The 18,981-nt window shown below is 30.7% G+C and overlaps 2 protein-coding genes and 1 long non-coding RNA gene across 6 annotated transcripts; all 3 read right to left on the bottom strand.

The window, feature by feature from the left end:
- Positions 1-1,179: 1,179 nt before the first annotated feature.
- On the bottom strand, positions 1,180-12,744 carry LOC109600477 (rab5 GDP/GTP exchange factor). 3 transcript variants are annotated; one of them, XM_049967380.1, is made up of 7 exons: positions 12,654-12,744; positions 4,520-4,631; positions 3,983-4,165; positions 3,613-3,928; positions 3,144-3,558; positions 2,847-3,089; positions 1,180-2,095 (listed from the first exon to the last, which is right to left on the bottom strand). In XM_049967380.1, exons 2-7 carry the CDS (start codon positions 4,611-4,613, stop codon positions 1,331-1,333), a joined length of 2,016 nt encoding a protein of 671 aa, XP_049823337.1. In that variant the 5' UTR covers positions 4,614-4,631; positions 12,654-12,744; the 3' UTR covers positions 1,180-1,330. The 3 variants fall into 3 exon arrangements, with proteins under 3 accessions (XP_049823337.1, XP_049823336.1, XP_019872194.2); XM_049967379.1 differs by lacking the exon at positions 12,654-12,744 and adding an exon at positions 12,355-12,373; XM_020016635.2 differs by lacking the exon at positions 12,654-12,744 and having other exon boundaries at positions 4,520-5,370.
- Positions 12,745-12,988: 244 nt separating this feature from the next.
- LOC109600474 (uncharacterized) lies at positions 12,989-15,618 on the bottom strand. Of its 2 annotated transcripts, XM_020016626.2 has the most exons (6): positions 15,366-15,618; positions 15,085-15,240; positions 13,935-14,028; positions 13,526-13,612; positions 13,358-13,472; positions 12,989-13,296 (listed from the first exon to the last, which is right to left on the bottom strand). In XM_020016626.2, the coding sequence occupies exons 1-6, from the start codon at positions 15,505-15,507 to the stop codon at positions 13,159-13,161; spliced, it is 732 nt and encodes a 243-aa protein (XP_019872185.1). In that variant the 5' UTR covers positions 15,508-15,618; the 3' UTR covers positions 12,989-13,158. The 2 variants fall into 2 exon arrangements, with proteins under 2 accessions (XP_019872185.1, XP_019872186.1); XM_020016627.2 differs by lacking the exon at positions 15,085-15,240 and having other exon boundaries at positions 15,366-15,615.
- A 2,314-nt stretch (positions 15,619-17,932) lies between these two features.
- LOC126265647 (uncharacterized) lies at positions 17,933-18,412 on the bottom strand. Its single transcript, XR_007548144.1, has 2 exons — positions 18,330-18,412; positions 17,933-18,150 (listed from the first exon to the last, which is right to left on the bottom strand). It is a non-coding gene; the product is annotated as an uncharacterized LOC126265647 (long non-coding RNA).
- Positions 18,413-18,981: the final 569 nt, after the last annotated feature.

Here is an 18,981-nt window from a genome sequence, read left to right as displayed (position 1 = left end):
TAGTCCCGGACATACTGAAATTGGAGCAATTTATTTTTAAAATTAAAAAAATATTGAATGTTGAGAGTTCATCTTTAACTTATCCTAACGGGACAAACTGGTTTAGGACGTGGTACTAAGTAGAAAGGAATTTAAGGGTCGAGGTTTTATTATCATTTTATTAATTCTATTGTGTTCATAAAACATAAATTATAAAATCCAACTTTCTGAAACCATGAGTCACATCTAAATATCAACATTTAATATTATATATATAAATTGTAAACAGATATTATGAATTTACTGAACTCGACGATTAAGAGTAAAACTAGTTCAATAATATTAAATAATATATCAACCTCAATACCATGAATAATAATATCATGAATTTATTAAATTCAATAATTAAATTTATTGGCGTTATATTACTACACTTCTCCTGAAAACAAAAGTAACAAATTTAATTTCATTTTAGACCTGACATATTTTTTTACAAAACTCATATATCATATTTTTAAATATTTATTAATATATTAATTTTTAATTTAAAGTGGAATATGTAAAATATAATAAATCACAATTAAAGAGATATGAGGCAGTACTGTATAAAATTGTGCGTGCGAATAAGTAGCTGTACCACTACAAGAAATTTGTTGTTGGCCCAGTAGTTTGATGGTACAGTTATTCCAGAAATTTTAAGCGAGTCATTAAGAGATAAATTTACAGGTCCGTCCCCAATAGAAGTTTATTTCTTAAATCTTTTTCCTTCATTTATTCTTTTCTTATTTCTATCTGGCTGACAAAAAAATTGATCAATAAATTATAAACAGAATTAAGAAGTAACAGGCGTATAAATTATTTTAATCAACACGTAAAACATTTCTTTTTTCAATAGAATATATTTTATAATCCGACACTGTATAGCAGGAACAAATGATACACCCAAATTTTGAAGGAATTACGTTCAACGAACTCAACAGGTTGAATCAACAACCTTGCAATCACTAAATCTGAGATTGTTTATGCAAAAATTATTCTAATTATGAGTGCACTGCATTGTAATAGTTATGTTCTACAGATAAATTAATTATTGTTCTGGATTATTAACCAAGTGTATAAATATGGAGGCATTTAATTGTTCTCTAAGGCTTTTCTCAATATTACATATTTAATATTTGACACTGGAATTAATAAAACACGTTTTAGTTTAATATTTTATTTGCCACAACTAAGTTGATGTTTAATAATTTTCACGACAAGATAATATATTTCTAACAATCTGGAACAAACAGAAACATTTAAAAAATATAAAATAATCAACAACCATTATACACAACATTAATTAAACAATTTATTTGGCTTCAGATTTGTTTCTCGACAATTTTGAACTTTCTCCCGTGTCACACGGTATACTCGGAATCTGCCAGCCTTGCGTGGAAAACCCGGTATACTGAGAAGTAGTCGGTTTTATTGGGCTGGGCAAATTCGTTGATGGGGTTTCCGTCTTCTTATCCAACAGAGTTTCACCATTTTTGTCATCCACCTTTTTACTTTCATCCAAAAATGGCAAAACAAAGTCGTCCTTGGGTTTGGTGCGGACGTCGTTAGCTGCGGTTGGAATTAATGGACTTTGAGCTATGTTACAACCCGTACCCAAGGGACTGAAAGGGTCTGGTGTGTAGTTGGTACGCTTCTCCGGCGTCAATTCCTCGGCGATGCTGTTGTCGGCACTCAAATCGGAGAAATCTATGTCGTAATTTATTTTTGACAGGCCCAAATAGCTGTTATCGTCGGGCGTGACGTCCAAGCTCAGGTTGTCGACGGATGGTGACAGGTATTCCCTTGATGTTGACGTGGGTATTTTCGACTGTTGGTCGGACACGTCAATGCAAGGCGTGATGTCCAATTGGAGCTTGGTCTTGGGATTGTCTAAGGTGGTTCCCAGCTGTAGGTTTTGTAGGTAAAAATTTTGTGGAGTTGCCTCAGTTTCGCTGCGAATTTGACTATTTTGTTTTCGTTGAATTGATTTTGGATCAAAGGGTATGGGGGTTTTTCTGGGTTTTATTATCAATGGTGTTCGTTCTAAGATGGCATTTACTTTTCCGTTTATTTCTTCCTGCAATATAAAATATCAATCAACATACATTTTTTGAAACAGTGCTTTATATCACAAATGTAAACGTTTGTCGTTAATAATATATTCGATTTGTTTCATGTTATTGCTATGACGGGCACTTTTTGAAGATAATCCCCTCCAAAACTGGATATGAAATATTAATCTTATGTTTATGGGATTACATAATAATACACATTTAGAAGTTTTGTATCTGTAATGTTAGATACAAGTGAATAAGAATAATAATTGATTTAACACGAAAGTTCATTCATTTTTATTGGATCAATCATTAATATCTTAATATCAATGGGAAATTTAATTGCCAAATTAATTTTCCACTTCATTATCATCTTTTTACAATCAAATAAAAATATTCTTATATTATAAAAATAATATATTTTTAGAATTTGAGTTTAATTTTGATTTTCTAATTAGATAGTTCATCCATCTTCTTATCTCTTTTACTGTACTTACCAGAAGAGATGCCATAATAATAATTTGTAAAAAATAAAAATTGAAAAACGAAAAAACATTATTTTTATTACAAAAAATAATCTTTTATGGTATACAATAATTATGAATAAAATGATGTGATGATATCTTTTGGTAACATAAATCTAAATAATAAATGATTCACATGCACAACACATAAAATTGTTAATACTACTTAATTTTGTATTAAAACTACAAACCAAAAATACTCTTTATTATAAAAAAACTAAAAAAAGAAAAAAATGATGATTATCTATACCTTTAATTGGACCATATCTTCCCTCAATTGTGCGGCATCTCTGCGAACAGTCGCTGTTCTCTCTGAGAGCCCACCCAAAAGAGCCAGATGTTCGCAAAGCTGGTGCATGCCCTCGCAAGCTACCAAAGCTGATTCCCAAGCACTGACCGACGTAACTTCACCAGACATGTATGCCTGGAACTCCTGCTCCGGCATATTTAAGGACACCGCCGTCAAATTTTCGATGAAGGACACGGCACAACACTACAAAAAATATTACCTTAGCAAAAATTACGTTAATATATAGTAACTACGTACCAAGTTGGTGAAGTAGTAGCCGGCCTCCCCTTGCATCAGACGCGAGTCGTTGCAAAACCTGGTGACGTACAGAATGTTGCTCTTCAACCTGGCCGGATTGGCCTTCAGCACGACGAAAATTAACGCCGGCAAAAACTCGTCAGCACTGACCGGACCGCCCTGGCAATGCTGTAAGACTTCGACCACCGACCTGCAACACTTGACGACGCAGGCCAGCTTCTCCTGCGGCGCCTTCATGGAGTCCATGCCGAGCAAGTCGTTGATGGCCGTGTAGACCAGCTCGCGAACCTCCAGGCTTGTTTCGCTAATGCAACAGTCCAAATGATGGGCGTTCACCCACGACAGCTTCCTGATGCGGTCTTGGATGATCAGGTCCTTGTCCTCGTCGTTGGTGGACGTGGGACAGAAGAACCATCTGCGAAAGAATTAACGTTAAACTAAGTTCCGGCTTGTTGTTATCCAGACTTACGTGTAGAGTGATATCATGCAGTTTTTCTCGAAGAAGTCCAACAGTTCATCTCGCGCCTCGGTGGGCACGTTGTGGTATTGTTCGTGGCTGTTCACCCTGATGCTGTAAACGTTGTAGTATTTCTGTGCTATCTCGGCCAGTTCGTCGATGGGTCTCACGTTGATTTCGGCCATCATTTTGGCGATGAACGTTTGGGCGCACTTGAAGAAATCGGCACGGACATGTTCGCCGTACTTGCCGAAGTGCGCGAGGAACTCGGCTTTCAGACGGTCGGCGTCGGGATTCGCCTGTCGGAGGTCGAAGCTTCTTTCGGAATCTGAGGTGGAGACAAGTTAGATTCAGACTTAAGGGTTTAACAGTTACTACAAACCTTTGACGTTCGATGTCTTGCGGAACACGGGCAAATATTTGTTCTTCTTGTCGGTCTGCTGTCGTTTTTTCTCCTCGAATTTACCGAAGCCCGTCATCTGGGACTTGGACGGCTCGGGCTGGGAACGCGACTTTCTTTGTCTTTCCTGTTCCATATGATTTCGATAACATTTCGAACAGTAACCTAAACACAGAGGATGCAAGATAAAATGCGGGGTTTTTAAATAGCCTATTGAATCATTTGGTAAACAGTTATGATTTCCTAAATCTAATTATGTATTGTGTAAATAAACCTATTATTTCTCGGTACTCAAACAAGATAATACTGATTTAGATCAATGTGAACAATACACTGAGCAAATAAGTGATGTACAAAGTTCAAGTAGGTGACAAATAAATTATTGCAATACTTGATTCATAAATAAATTAATAATTATTTAACTGACCATCGGAAGTCATCTGATCATTATTTTTTGAAAAATATGATATGATATTCAAGTTCAAGAACAGGTCAAACAGATGCTTGAAATAAACGTACCTCCCCAATCGGCGTTTCCGAAGTACCCGCAACCGTTCTTGCATTTGAGGTCATCCTGGTTGATCCTCAGAGAGGGTTGCTTGGTCGCGTACATGATGTACTTGTACGATCGCTGTAACGTTAGTACAGGCATTGTGGCAAATTAAAAACACTTAAACTACAAACTTAAACTACTAATTGTCTTTAAAAAGTCTTTTCCGGACAAGGATTTTTAGGTCCTTGAGTCTGAAGGCGGTGGGCAATCTTATCCCATTCTCGGTGTCGAAATTTCCACGAGTTTTCGCGAAAATTTTTTACTAAATTCACTCAAATCACGGTCACGATTATTGGGCAGCTACCATGGAGGTACGAAGCTGTGATCGTGGGCGCAGAGGTTAAGTTCTTTCATCAGACCCTGCTCGATGGGGTTCTGTGGAAATTTGAGGAACTGGATTTCGATTTCCTTGCTGGCGTTCGATTTTCCCGTGTCGACCGAGAATTGACACAAAAACTGTGTAGCTTCGCCAGGATCAGCCATTTGTCAACGATTCGAAAGCTGATTTAGTTGCGGCAACAGTTTGCCAAATAATTACGAACACTTCACCAGAAAACAACAACACGAACAACCGTCAAGAAGGCTACCGAAGTATGCACAAGTCTTAGGGGTTCACTGAAGACAAACGTCTGTGGTCACGAGTAAAATTAAACTGGCTAGTTGCTCTAACGCGGGTAGTCTGCTTAGACTGGATACAATTTTGTGTGCGGCTCGAATTTATCGGTTGCAGTAGCGTCTTAGATTAGAACAACGATCCAGTTATCGTAACTGATAACTGTAATAATCAAGGTCGAGGGTTTGATCTGTACCGACTGGCTTGAATCGTGACGCAAACTGAGAGACGAGAATGTGCAGTTCTTCTTCTTTTGTCCCAGGACAAAGATTTCTTTATCGGTTGTTGTCGTTGAGTGGTTTCTTGAAATACGACACAACATTCGATTGTCGGGAGCAAATAAACATATTTGGGTCAAGAGGCGGCACAATTTTAGTGAAAACTCTTCTAATATTTGCAGCTGTTTATGTCAGGTCAATGCCAAAATAGAGATTATTGGTCCAAAAAAGATATTTCGTGTATTTTAAGGACCCAAATTGGTTGGTTAATTATTAAAATGATGATAAAACACAATTTTTACAAAACTCACCTAATTTTTACAGCCATTTATGTTGATTATTAATCCAAAAAACGTATTTGGTATATTTTAAAAGCTGAACTCTCCTAGTTTTTGAAGATGTTTATGTCATATCAATGCCAAAATTGAAGTTATTAGTAAAAAACTTATTTGGTATATTTTAAGAACTCAAATTGGTTAGTTATTAAAATGTATGACCTATTAAGTTCTTGTATCGATAAAGCACTATTTTAGAGAAAACTCTTGTAATTTTTATAACCATTTATATTAGTTCAATGCAAAAATTTGTATTATTAGTTCAGAAAACTTATTTGATATATTTTAAGAACCCAATTTTCCAAATTTTTGCAGATGTTTATGTCAGATCTGTTCTAAATTGAAATTATTAATAAAAAAACTTCTTTGGTATATTTTAAGAACCCAACTCTTCTAATTTTTGCAGCTGTTTACGACAAATCAATTTCAAATTGAGGTTTTTAGTTAAAAAAACTTATTTGATATATTTTAAGAACTCAAATTGGTTAGTTATTAAAATGTATGACCTATTAAGTTCTTGTATCGATAAAGCACTATTTTAGAGAAAACTCTTCTAATTTTTACATCCATTTATATTAGTTTAATGTCAAAATTTGGATTATTAGTTCAGAAAATTTATTTGATATATTTTAAAAACCCAACTCTTCTAATTTTTGCAGCTGTTTACGTCAAATCAATCTCAAAATGAGGTATTTAGTTAAAAAAACTTATTTGGTATATTTTAAGAACCCAAAATGTATGACCTATTAATTTCATGCGTTGATAAAGCATAATTTTAGAGCCAATTAATTTTTTCAGCCATTTATGTCAGGTCAAAGTCAAAATTGGATTGATTAGTATAAAAAACTTATTTGATATATTTTAAGAAACCAAATTTGTTAATTATTAAAAGGCTTAACCTTTTAATTACTTGCATTGATTAAGCACAACTTTAGAGCCAACTTTGCTAATTATTGCAGACATTTATATCAAGTCAATGACAAAAATTAAAATTATTAGTAAAAATAAAAACTTCTCTGACATATTTTAGCACCCAAATTTGTTAGTTATTAAATTGTGTGACCTATTAATTACTTGCATTGATAAAATTAATTGCAATCAGATGTTTTAATCATTTAATGTAATTATGTGTATTTTTAGAATAATATCATTTATGTTATACATGTAAAATATGTTTTGAACACACTTTTCTTGAATCAATCAATTGATTGAGCAAAGAGCAGACTAATATTGTTTATAAGTCCATAAGTGTTTACAAAACTCAACAAACAAATAAATGATACGAATAAATTTGCAAAAACATTACCAATCTCTTCCTCAACAGCCAAAATAAACCGTGGAAGCAACAGGATTCGCACATGACAAACGTTTTCGACGAAATATTCGTCAACCAATTTTTTTTCATAAATGAATTCGGCCCGTATCAAAGAAATTACCAATTTCATTTTCTTATTGGAATTATTAAAAATGATATTTGCATGTAATTTCGATAAAATTAAAATACGCGGAAACGTACGATACATTTTCGAACAATGGCTCGTTATATTTTATTAACTAATAAACTTGATACTGCGCCTCAACGAAGCTTAACTCAAATTTGTGTAATTGCGCCTGGAAAAAACACCAAATTGGTGTCATTCTAAGGAAAAAAACTGTTTTTAATAATAGTAGTGCTGCGCAAGTTATTTATTTGTTGGTTGCGATAAATTGAGCGGTGCAAAGTTCCGAAGATATAGTTTCTGACGAAACTTATTATACGCTATTCATTTTAAACAAATTCATGTATGCACGTAAAAAAATAATATCGTTCAGCATTAATTGTTGTTGATAAAGTACGCATTTTTATCGACATCTTTAGCAAATGTTTTACTGAACAGCTTTGCGCATTGTTCGGAAGTTTGACGTTTGGATGTAACCTTGTGGGTTTATCTGAAGTGATATGCAATAATTCAGAAAGTATTATATATATTATAATGAGTTAATGCTACTATAATTATGCTGCAATTAAATTTTATTTGATTTATTATAACAAAAGTTTTTGAGAGCACATGTGTGATTTACAATCTTGAAAGTAATTCACATAATCTTGGAGCCTGTCTAAATTGTAGGTAATATGTAAGAATAGTACTTGAGACATCAAGATTAAGTACTCGATTTTAGTCAAAAAATGTGTAATTATTAATTCAAAATCTTAAATTTGTATGCTATTTCTCAATGTCACCTAATATCCGACTAATAATGCTGTTTTTAAAAAGTTATGTAAATTGTTATGCTAAGGAGACCACATTAGATTAAATTTGTTGCTAAGTAGAAAAGAATAAACTCTGTAATAGTTCGTTTAATGGAGCTACATCACTGAGTTATTAATAAAGATTATCAAGCTTTGGATATAAGAAAATGATTAATTCCAGGAAATAATAATCAATATTTTATTTGGTTTGTTATTAAATATTGGAAGAAGTAATTTACGTTTTTCGTTCAAGATTTATTTGAAAAAAAATTGTATGTTACTTTTCCTACATTGTAATTAAAATATTTCTTGGCTATTCAAGTTATCTTATTCGATTATAGATGTAATTGATGAAGTTACATGAATTTTAAAGATAAACAACGTCAATAACGAAGAAATCTTATACAAAATCATCTTTATACATGTTTGGAAGTAGGTCAGTCATTAACTCTGAGATAAATCAATTATTACAAAGAGAGTTCGTGCAATAAATTTCATCAAAATTAAGTGGATCTATCAAAATTAGGTGTTGCCATGAAGATAATTGCACTCCATACTTCTGACAAATTGATCAAGTTAAAAAAAATTACTCAAATAAATTCTGCTTCTTCATGACAAAAAAATTGATTATTATGGTGATTATTTTGTTGAATAAAATATAATTTACAGATAGTTATTTTAAAGTAAAATGTTGGAAACGTAAATTACTTTTTCCGGCACCTATTATTTTAGTAATTTTCAGAAAATATATTTGTAATTACAATATAATCTAGTCAGAAATTCACGTATCATATTAGAAACTCCCACGTGCCTTTAAAAATTAAATATTTCAGAGTTGTAGTTCGAGTACAAAAATAATAATTCACTACATAGTTCAGATATTTCTCAAAGTGTCCATGTCCATCTTTATCATTTCCCAATTTATAAATAGTAATAAATAATTTAATGTTTAAGGTTGATGTGGTCAAAATTGAGATTGATATTTTTTCAGTTCCAACAACTCTAAATATTTTTCTCATGTCAGGAATTTGCTTATAGAAACTTAGTAAAATTACGTTTTCCTGTAGATAATAATCCCATAATTTTTAGGAAGAATATTTCCAATTACCATGTAATCTGGTCAGAGATTCCCGCATCATTTTAGAAAGTCGTACGTGCCTCTAAATCATATTTACAGGATATAAGTATTGTATAAATAGATAATAATAGTACTTGAGACACCTAGATTAAGTAGATTAAAAAATACCTTAAATTAATATTCTGCTGTTTTTTGCGATATATTTCAATGTCGTTTAAAATCTGACGATTCGTGTGTTGCTTTTAAAAATTAAAATAAAATGTATGCTATGAAAACTACGTCTGTTACTAATAGTGGAAAAGAAAAGAAGAAAAGTTCTAAAATAGATCTTTTAACAGAGTTAAATTATAAAGTATCACTAAAAATGATCAAGTTTTGGGTACAAGAAAATTACCAGTTATAAAAAATAACTCCCCACTTTGGAGAGGACCTCAAAATTGTGGATCAGATTTGGTTGGAGAATGTTGGAAGAAATTAAGATTCGAAACGTAAATTCCTTTTTCAAGTACCTAATATTTCTATAATTTTTTAGGAAATATATTTGTAATCACAATCTAATCTAGTAAGTCACACACACAGGATATACGCATAATAAAAATAGGTAACAGCAAGCACTTGAGACATTGAGATTAAGTGGGCGACTTTAGCTAAAAAATATCTTAATTAATAAACTGTTTTTGCGATATTTCTCAATGCCGTCTAATATCCCACAATTCGCGAGTTGTTTTTAGAAAGTGTTATGCCATAAAAACTACATCAGATTAAATTTGTTGCTAAGTAGAAATGAGTAACTTCATTAATAATTCGATTATAAGAGTTATTTCAATGCGTTATCAAGAAAAAATTATCAAGCTTTGGATTCAAGAAAACCATTATTAATAGGAAATAATCGTTCAAATTAAAATTAATTAAAAGCAATAGTTCTCGTGCAAATTGTAAATTGTAATTAAATATAATTAGAACATTTGATAAACCTGAACTCGTGCGACAGAACAGGCAAAGATAACAATTTAAAAATAATTAACTTGCAATACTTGGCACAAATTGGTCAACTGTATTAACTTAATTTAATTATCATTATTAGCCAATACCTTTATAGTGTTCCACATAAACAGCACCGAAATTTGTTTGGAAGATATTCGGGAATTCCGAAACTTTAGACCGATCATTGTGTCAATTTCATTGTTTACACGACACAAAAAGGAATACGTTCTTATCCAACATTATTTACAAAACAGAATAAATAAGTTTATCAACAAATTCGATTTATTAATTATAATTATTGAATGCATTTGTAAATCGTAAACATTTGTTGGGAAATGCACAAGGATTTTTTGAAAAACTCTGGCTAAGAGTGCATGGTTCAGTTCTAATGGTATCATCTCTGATTTTAGATGTGTTAAAAGTCAAACGATATGCGTAGAAGACATGGACGTCCGGTAGAAGATTTTTGCTTGCTACATGTGTTGAAAATCTAATTTACTTTTTTTCGGTTTTGAGTCAAAATAAAGATAATTAATTCTGTTACAAATATTACACAATAAGATAATCGAATTGAATGGAAAATTGGCAATTTCGGTTGACCAACACGCATTCGAAATGTGACTGCCAAAAATGTTATGCTATTAAATGAAAATGTTATCTCATTAGTTAATTAAATGTTCAATTACTATTTCAGTTGGTTTCTAAAAACTGTTTTAATTAAAATTAACAAATTACCGATTTAAAATAACAAAATGGTCTCAAATTAATTTAAGATTAAGATTCAGAGGCCATGCATGAGTAGTTAAATTCATCTTCATGGCTATCGTGTTTTTTATTGTACCTTTATACAGTTTGGTATTAAAATAATAATTAAAAGCCTCCTATATATTTTTTTTTCATAAAACGTAAGTAATGCTTTTATAAACAAATAAAATTGATGTGGCACTCCATGACAAAATATTTGTTTTAAAGTATCGTCATGCTGTTTTTCTACAGACCGTGACACCATTATTAAAAACATTATTCAAATCATGTTATCATAATTTGTTGTGTGGTCGTTTACATCGGTGAGTTAAAAAAACAGGAAAATTTAAAAAACGTCTCAACGTTTTTCATATGGAATTTTTAAACAATTAATGACTTAAAAAATGTTAGTCGTAAACCTGATTATCCCAAAAATTATTTAAAAAATTAAATATACCAAGACCAAAAAAACTATGTTCAATATATACTCCAGATATTTAATGTAAATTATTTAATTAAAATAAATTTGTCTTATGTTTAAAATATAACGATTAGATTAAATTAATTAACAGATTAAATAATTTGATTAGATATTGTATGAAAATTATTTTAATTTTCTTCAAATATTAAAACTGAGTTATTTGAAAATTGATGAAAAGAATCTGTTGAAATCTTATCTATTTTTTCGATAATAAATTTTTAATTACAATATCTAATCTCGTCCTCATCTTAAAAACTCACTTCTAAATCACATTTTCAGGACGTATGTATTATAAAAATAAGTAACAATGGTACTTAATACATCGAGATTAAGTAATCGTATGTAGTTAAAAAGTATCTGAAATTAGTTGTTATTGCCAATTTCGTGTTGTTTTTAAATATTAAAATAAAGAGATATGCCATGAAGACTACATCATATTAAATTGGTTTTTAAATGGAAATGATTAAATTCAATAATAGTTCATTTAACAGAGTTATACTATTTCTTGCTAATAAATTATTAGAAATATTTTGCATTTTAAATTAATATTTTTATTAATTAACAACCCAAAATCAAAGTATAGCTATAGCTATTAGATTGAATTAATTAATGATTAAATAGTATGATTTTATATTCTATAAAAACCACTTTAAGATTCTTCAAACATTAAAACAGAATTATCATAAAAACGACTGTGTATGTATCGGTGTCTAATATTTCTATAATTTTTAGGAAATAAATTTATGCGTGCCTCTAAATCATCAACGCAGATATTATTAAAATAAAAACATTGTTACTTGAGACATTAAAATTAAGTAGGAGACTCTAGTTAAAAAGGATTTAAATTTTTTTGGTAATAAACTACTATTTAAATTTTTCCCATTTGAAATTGATATTATTTAACGAACCAAAATCAAAGTATATGATTTCAAAATGTATATTTACAATTAGATCACATTGTAGATTAAACTATTAATATGAAAAATAAAGTGTTGACAAATTCATTGTTTAAAAAATAATGAAAAATTGGTTACTAGGTCCAAATCAAAGTATGTTTTCTACAGATACAAGTCCATCTTCCATTATCATAAAAATGGTCAATAATATAAAATGCTCACCATATTTATAGATATCAAGTACACTTCTTACTTGTGGGGTTACAACACAAATGAATGATGGGACATAATTAAAACTGTTTGTATTACAACCATTAAAGGAATAATTAGTCTGATAATATAATACGGTTTTTAATATCTTGTAAACAAACTGTATATATTGTTATATATAACAGTTTGTTATTTACAATATCTGATTTTACGTATAAGGGATGAAATTATAATATAACAATTTGTCATATTTCATCAACGACAAAGATGATTAATACATTAAATTGTTAATAAAATAAACTTATATTTACCTTGATATATATTATTAACCACAAATAGCCACTAGAAACAAGAATTTGTTTGTTTTGACATTTTACGTTGTTTTGAGGTTATATTTGTCACTTTCAAAACAGATATCTGTAATCATAAAAGGTGAATTCACATAATGAAGTCCTCTACCAACATCAATATAAAAGAAAACTGTAGTTTAAAAAAATAGTTTTTATTTTAATTTGCAGCGCCATCTATTTATCGGTAGATTAACTACGCAATATAATTTTTTATAAAATTCCCACTTTAAAAGCACGTGGAAATCAAAAACGAACATGAGGGCACATTTTAAAATATTCAAAATGAATTTACCAAATAAAACAAAATAAAAACTTTATATACAGTCTTAGTACGCATACATTTCAATAATTAATAGTATATAAAAATTAATAATGCTAAAATTAACAAAATATTAAAAATCAATGTAATTTACATATGCTATTTTCTGGAATGTAGAAATAATACTTTAAATAATACATCATTTTCTTATTTAACACTTATTTGTTGAGGTTCCAACGATATGTAATGAACATCCGATTTTGTAATCGGAATTCTGATTTCGTTAACGTGGTGTTGCACATTAGTGGTCATCGATTCGGACCACTTGGTTGGCTGTAGTTTCGACTGGAATTCATAAATCGAATCAATTTTATTATACAAACGTATTTTCGAATGAAGGGCTCACCTTAAAATAGACCTGTTCTGAATATACTTTTTTGGTGGAGTCCAATTTTAATAACAGGGATTCCGTGTACCAGGTCGGCACTGTTTTGGGTTCCAAATAGCAAGTAGTCTTGTATCTGAAAGTAAAATCGTTAAAATATTTAAACCAATTCAAAAAGTCAACGTTTACTTTTTCGGTGTGGATCCACTATAGTCAACTCTGGAGTTCGTTACTACGCTGGTAGTAATTTGTTGTACGTCCTCTTCGACGACGCGCCTGAAATAATAACATAAAATACATATAATTCTTAAATTTCTCTTTTGGCGAAGTTCATACACGGTAAGATTTTTTGCTAATGGATTTAAAATCAATCGATTCGTGTCCTTTTTAATTTTTCCGGGCACGAACTTGAAACGGCGTTCAACTCTTGAACACATCACGTATATTACAAAAACTACAGACAAATACTTTACACAAAGACGGCAACACATAAACTAACTTTCATTCTTGATCAGTCAAACTTAAAGGTTGTGTACAGTGGGTTGAATTTTACTACTACTGTATAAATACTATAAATGATGTTAACGAAAAGTCGTACCTATGAGTCTGTTCCATGTTTGAATATTCTTTGGTGCTAATACTGGTTATATTTCCATTACTACTAGACAATGGCTTTTGTTCTTGTTTGATACCTGAAAATAGTTTAGAGGTTTTATTATTATTCTTATTTACAAGATTAATTAACAAAAGAATATGTGTTAATTAATGTTAAAATTTTGTTAATATATTTTGATCTTTTACCAAAATTATTATAAGATGTATGTACCTTGTGAAAACTATAAATTAATATTTACTTTATAACCTTTAGAAACAATTATCATTCATAATTATATTTTTGCACGCTTTCATATAAGCAAGCATAAACATTTATTATGTAGTATGCAATAAAATTATTGCGTGAGTTGATGATTTAAAATCTCATGGTGACATTTAAAATACACATTGATGATGGACAATAAAAGAAAATTACTATTTAAAATACAAATAAATTTTGTCAAATGACGCCGGTGTTCTAACTGAAGAAAATAATGAAGGAACTAGTTTTATGTCTAGAATTTTATTATGTTACCTTGATCATAATTTATGTAAATGACTGAATTATTCAACGGTCACATCAAATATTTTTGTTTTTGATCATTCTCACGTTCCGAATTAATATATTCCGACTACACCTTACTTTTAACGAATTTCATGAGCCACATAAAATGAAACATAAACAAAATAATTTTAATATATGCAACTATGCAACTTGTGCAATTTGTTTATGTACAAGTTGCAGTTTAACAACAAATTACCACACATGTGTATTTTTATCTAGACCTATACTGACATCATTTTCACAATTATACAGTGAACTAATATACATCGGTTGTGGAAACTAATTAACACTCATATTTGGACTGTAATTACCAAACTCTTCAGTGTAAATTTTATATTTATAAAATAATGACATACATTTTTATATTTAAATTGGAAAATTATTGTGATTAGTTGCATTCCAGAATTTAAAATTAATATAACTGTTGTGCTACTTATTTGGGTTAAGCCAATGTTACTTAAGTTTTAAAAAATAACTATAATTTCGTGTTTTATTGTTACTTGCGTTATTAGTCATGTTTAGATATCGCGAAATATTAATATTTTCCTTTACCAAGGTTAGTAAGGTTATCTCTCCTATCAGTACTTACTATCGTCTTCTAAAAGTATATTTAGTTTGTATTTTATTTTTCCTACGTTATTCTCGTGTGTTATTTCAGTAAATATTTTTTCGTTAGTTATAAAATCGTGAACGTTGCCTTTGAAGTACTCGATTTTATTTACGACTTCCTTTCCAGCATGAAGCCCTTAAAATACAACATAAATACAATAAACTACCCGTATTATTAACTTCGAACCATCATTATTAATAATATCTACACCGTTTCTCTAAAGTTAAGCAATTTAATTGAATCCAAAAAATGGTACTCACTGTCGTCCGTATTGATATAAATTTTTCCCACATTATTTTCGTGGGTGATTTCGGTGCTGGCCTTTTCGTTTTCCAAAAATTGCACCGTGTCGATCCTCATGTGCTCGTAGTTGCTGGGCAATTTTTCCTTTTTGAACTTCATTATCACCGCCAGTCAGAGTAAGACACCAGGAATTTAAATTTTTTCGTACCGCGACCTCTAGCCAGTTAGAATAGCGCGTTGAATAAGCAATACGATCAAAAACAGACTATCACCTCAAGATTGTGTCAGCCGACAGTGCTGTTCGTTCGCGGTATTTAATGGGGATTTATTGCGAGATAGCATCGACGGTTGTGGCGTCTAGACGTAGTTTCTGACGTCGACGCTTTGTGAATGGGGATGGTACCATAATGGAGGCTCCATTGTAGGTAAAAGGGTCTACGTGAACTGGTCCGACTCGTCTTCTGAATACATTAGGATTAAGTATTTATGAATCGGCCCCATCAATTGAAGTCATTGTTCGTTAGGCAGACTGTAGATCAACTGTCGCCTCCTCCACTGGAGGCAACGTCACGATTTGTCATAGCGTTCGGTTTACAATAATGTTGAAATAATTTTAATATTTATCAGCTAGGAAACCGCTTATTGGACAAACGGTGTATAACGATTGGTGCTGGAACCAATTCGAGTTAACTCGGTTCTTTCAAGACTCTTTTTTTAACTATTGCAACTGAACCGTATGACGTCAGCAACGGTTTGCAGTAATGGTGTTAAACATTTGGTTTGTTCGTCATTATTCGTGTAATGGTAGTCACGATTTGAAATGGGTGCGAAGGAATGAGTGGCGTGAAAGAGAAGGTGATTCAATTGGTTCTGGGAATTCTGTAACAGGCATCAGTTAATGGGCGTTTCAATTAAAAATGATTTCATTAATTATGCTTCTTTGAATAAATTGCGCACTATTTCCTTCGGAAGTGAAGTAACTTAAAGAGTTGATACGTCTGGAAGAATCGAGATCTTCATACAGAACACTATATGGGCTCTTAGATTTTTCTATTAGTTCTTTCTTTATATTGTTAATGTATTATATTTAAGAAGACATCTATAATTCTCTATAATTGAGAATTTTTCTCAATTTCCCTATAATTAATTAATTGGAAAATTAAATTTTATAGGAATAATAATATAAACACAACCTTATAAAATCAATCATTAATTTTTTCTTAATTTAATATATAATATTTGCAGTTAATTAATTAGAAAATTAAATTTTATTGAAAAGATGAAAAAATACGTTATACAACCCTATTAAATCAATTATCACAATAGATTAGATAAATCCAGTACTTCTGATGAACGAAGATGGTTGAAAAAACTATTATCAACCAATATTTTATAAAATTTATGCTGGGTACACACTGTTGGGTTGATAATTATAAAATTTTATTTAGTTTCTTCTTAATTTAATGTATTATATTTAACAATAGTACTACACAAGTCTTTTAGATTAAATAAATCCAGTACTTCTGATGAACGAGGTGGCTGAATAAACTGTTTTTATAATTTAAGACTAAACAGATTCTGTCGGGGTGCTAATTATAAGATAAAACAAAATCTGATCTCATTAAAGGATTATCCACTTTTAATAGATGTTCATATGTTACATATTAAATTTGTGACATAAATATAGAAATATTTCTAATATTTGTCTATTCAAAGATGGCTTCTAAGTATTCACCAGAAATTTGTTTAATAAATTTATTGTGAGCATTAATAAAACGCCACCCTATCATAAATTTCATCATAAACAAATAAAGAACTACATTTCTTCAGCAAGTTTTCTGTAATGATGAAAAACAGAGGATAGAAGAATATATTCTTCCTAAATGGGGTATAATTCGATGTTGCGAATACTCCTACATCAATGTAGGTCAGTCAGCGTCAGACTTTTACTTGTAAATCATAGTTGAAGCAATCTGTATCTGTGTTAATAACTTGTAGATATTGTAGTAGCATATAGTACTGGACTTTTAAGTACGTGTATTCTGAGTTGCCTATGATGGAAAATCAAATGGACAAAATATATATTCACAGCTCACGTCTTTGGTTACATTGCTTAAATGTTTTCTCCCGCTCCAGGTATTCGAGACTTAGGCTTTGTACTTAATTCAGAACTGTGGCAGCTAATTAAGAAATAATTTTGTTTGTCTTAATTACGGGAAGTAAACTTCTCATCTAAAAGCACCGTCTCGTGTAGGTGCACACTTTATTAAGCATTAAATCAAGGCGAAGTTAAATGAAACGCCGTTAACCATACGAAGATCAATGCAAGAGTAAATAAGAAGACCCATTCTCAGCCGTACTAATTCCCGAATCTTATTGTTCAACTCGGCTCTGAGTTACGGCGATATTATTGCCACAAATAATGGTACGGACCACAAAATTTGCAACATTCCACTTAAGATAAGTGTATAAAAATAAAGATGTTCGGCTGTTTACATAAGCATGAAACGTTGGTGGGGCCTTGGTAAGGGAAAATCCGAATGGATTAAATTATTACACATCCCTCAAAGAAGTTTATGCCACGTACAACCGCACAATATATTATTTTATTGCATATTTTCAAAACACACCGCACCTGCCCTGTTTCTCACGTGCTTCTCCAAGTAATTTATGTCCGTTTGATATCGCCACGCGCATCCACATTCCCTCCTGTTCCTGGATTTACTCCTAATATCGTCCTGTTTCGGGGATTGCGAAGGACACAATCTGCCTAAGCTACGGCTACGTCGATTCATTGTACGGCTGAAAAAACAAATTTGCCCATTTTAAATTTAACTTGCTTCCTACATATGTATTTCACTTTTATTAAATTGGAAATTTAGGTCAAATAAATGGAAATGGGGGAGAAAGTGAGATAGATAGTTATGGTGGTATAGTTAACTATTGTATTGTGCCATTAGATGTATACGTTTAATAATTACCATCATAATTTTCATTTTGCTAATGCACCATTTTAATTTGTAATTTATGAACCAACTTTTCACATCACTAATTCACAATAAACTACCTGCGATGTAACAAATTGTGTCCTAACAGGAAGTTTGCAATGTTATGTAGATTAACAATTCACGGTTGATGCAACTCTTTTATTTATGACTTTTCGGGCTAAAGTGCATAAAATATTCGTAATATTTAAAAAAATGTGCAAATTAAATATGAAACAAATTAAATTAAATTGTTTTATTTAAAAATTATATGCATGAATCCCAATCATAAACTTTGTGACAGACATATTTATAAACATAATACTTTTGAAAAGGTTTCACTGTTTTATAACACACATCAAATGCGGAATTAAATGTGTGTCGCAACGAAGAAATAAATAAAACCATTCTGAATTTAATGAAAATGTATATAACACATATTCGAAAATTACTCCCTTGACATCCACCAAAAAAAATAAAGCTTTATGTTATATGATTTTTTATTATTTAAATATATGATGGGCTGTACAAGACCATGACAAAAAATATAATATTATTTATGGATAGTATTTGTATATATATTTACTTAAATTTCAATGTACTTGATTTTTAATATTATTTTAATTGTTTGCATCATTGTCATCATTAA

This window comes from Aethina tumida, chromosome 5 (assembly GCF_024364675.1).
Source record: "Aethina tumida isolate Nest 87 chromosome 5, icAetTumi1.1, whole genome shotgun sequence".
Lineage (NCBI taxonomy): Eukaryota > Metazoa > Arthropoda > Insecta > Coleoptera > Nitidulidae > Aethina > Aethina tumida.
The sequence above is the reverse complement of the archived record's forward strand: the minus strand, read 5'-3'. Positions and strand labels throughout refer to the sequence as shown.

What these genes read in the sequence shown, in the direction of transcription:
- LOC109600477 (XM_020016635.2), bottom strand. Translation starts at nt 4,652, where the DNA reads ATGCCTGTACTAACGTTACAGCGATCGTACAAGTACATCATGTACGCG. An exon ending in CGGAAACGCCGATTGGGGAG is followed by an intron (nt 4,166 to 4,519) that starts GTACGTTTATTT and finishes CTCTGTGTTTAG; the next exon opens with GTTACTGTTCGAAATGTTAT. An exon ending in CAAGACATCGAACGTCAAAG is followed by an intron (nt 3,929 to 3,982) that starts GTTTGTAGTAAC and finishes TCTCCACCTCAG; the next exon opens with ATTCCGAAAGAAGCTTCGAC.
- LOC109600474 (XM_020016626.2), bottom strand. Translation starts at nt 15,507, where the DNA reads ATGAAGTTCAAAAAGGAAAAATTGCCCAGCAACTACGAGCACATGAGG. An exon ending in TATACTTTTAGAAGACGATA is followed by an intron (nt 14,029 to 15,084) that starts GTAAGTACTGAT and finishes AACTATTTTCAG; the next exon opens with GTATCAAACAAGAACAAAAG. An exon ending in CAGAACAGGTCTATTTTAAG is followed by an intron (nt 13,297 to 13,357) that starts GTGAGCCCTTCA and finishes TATGAATTCCAG; the next exon opens with TCGAAACTACAGCCAACCAA.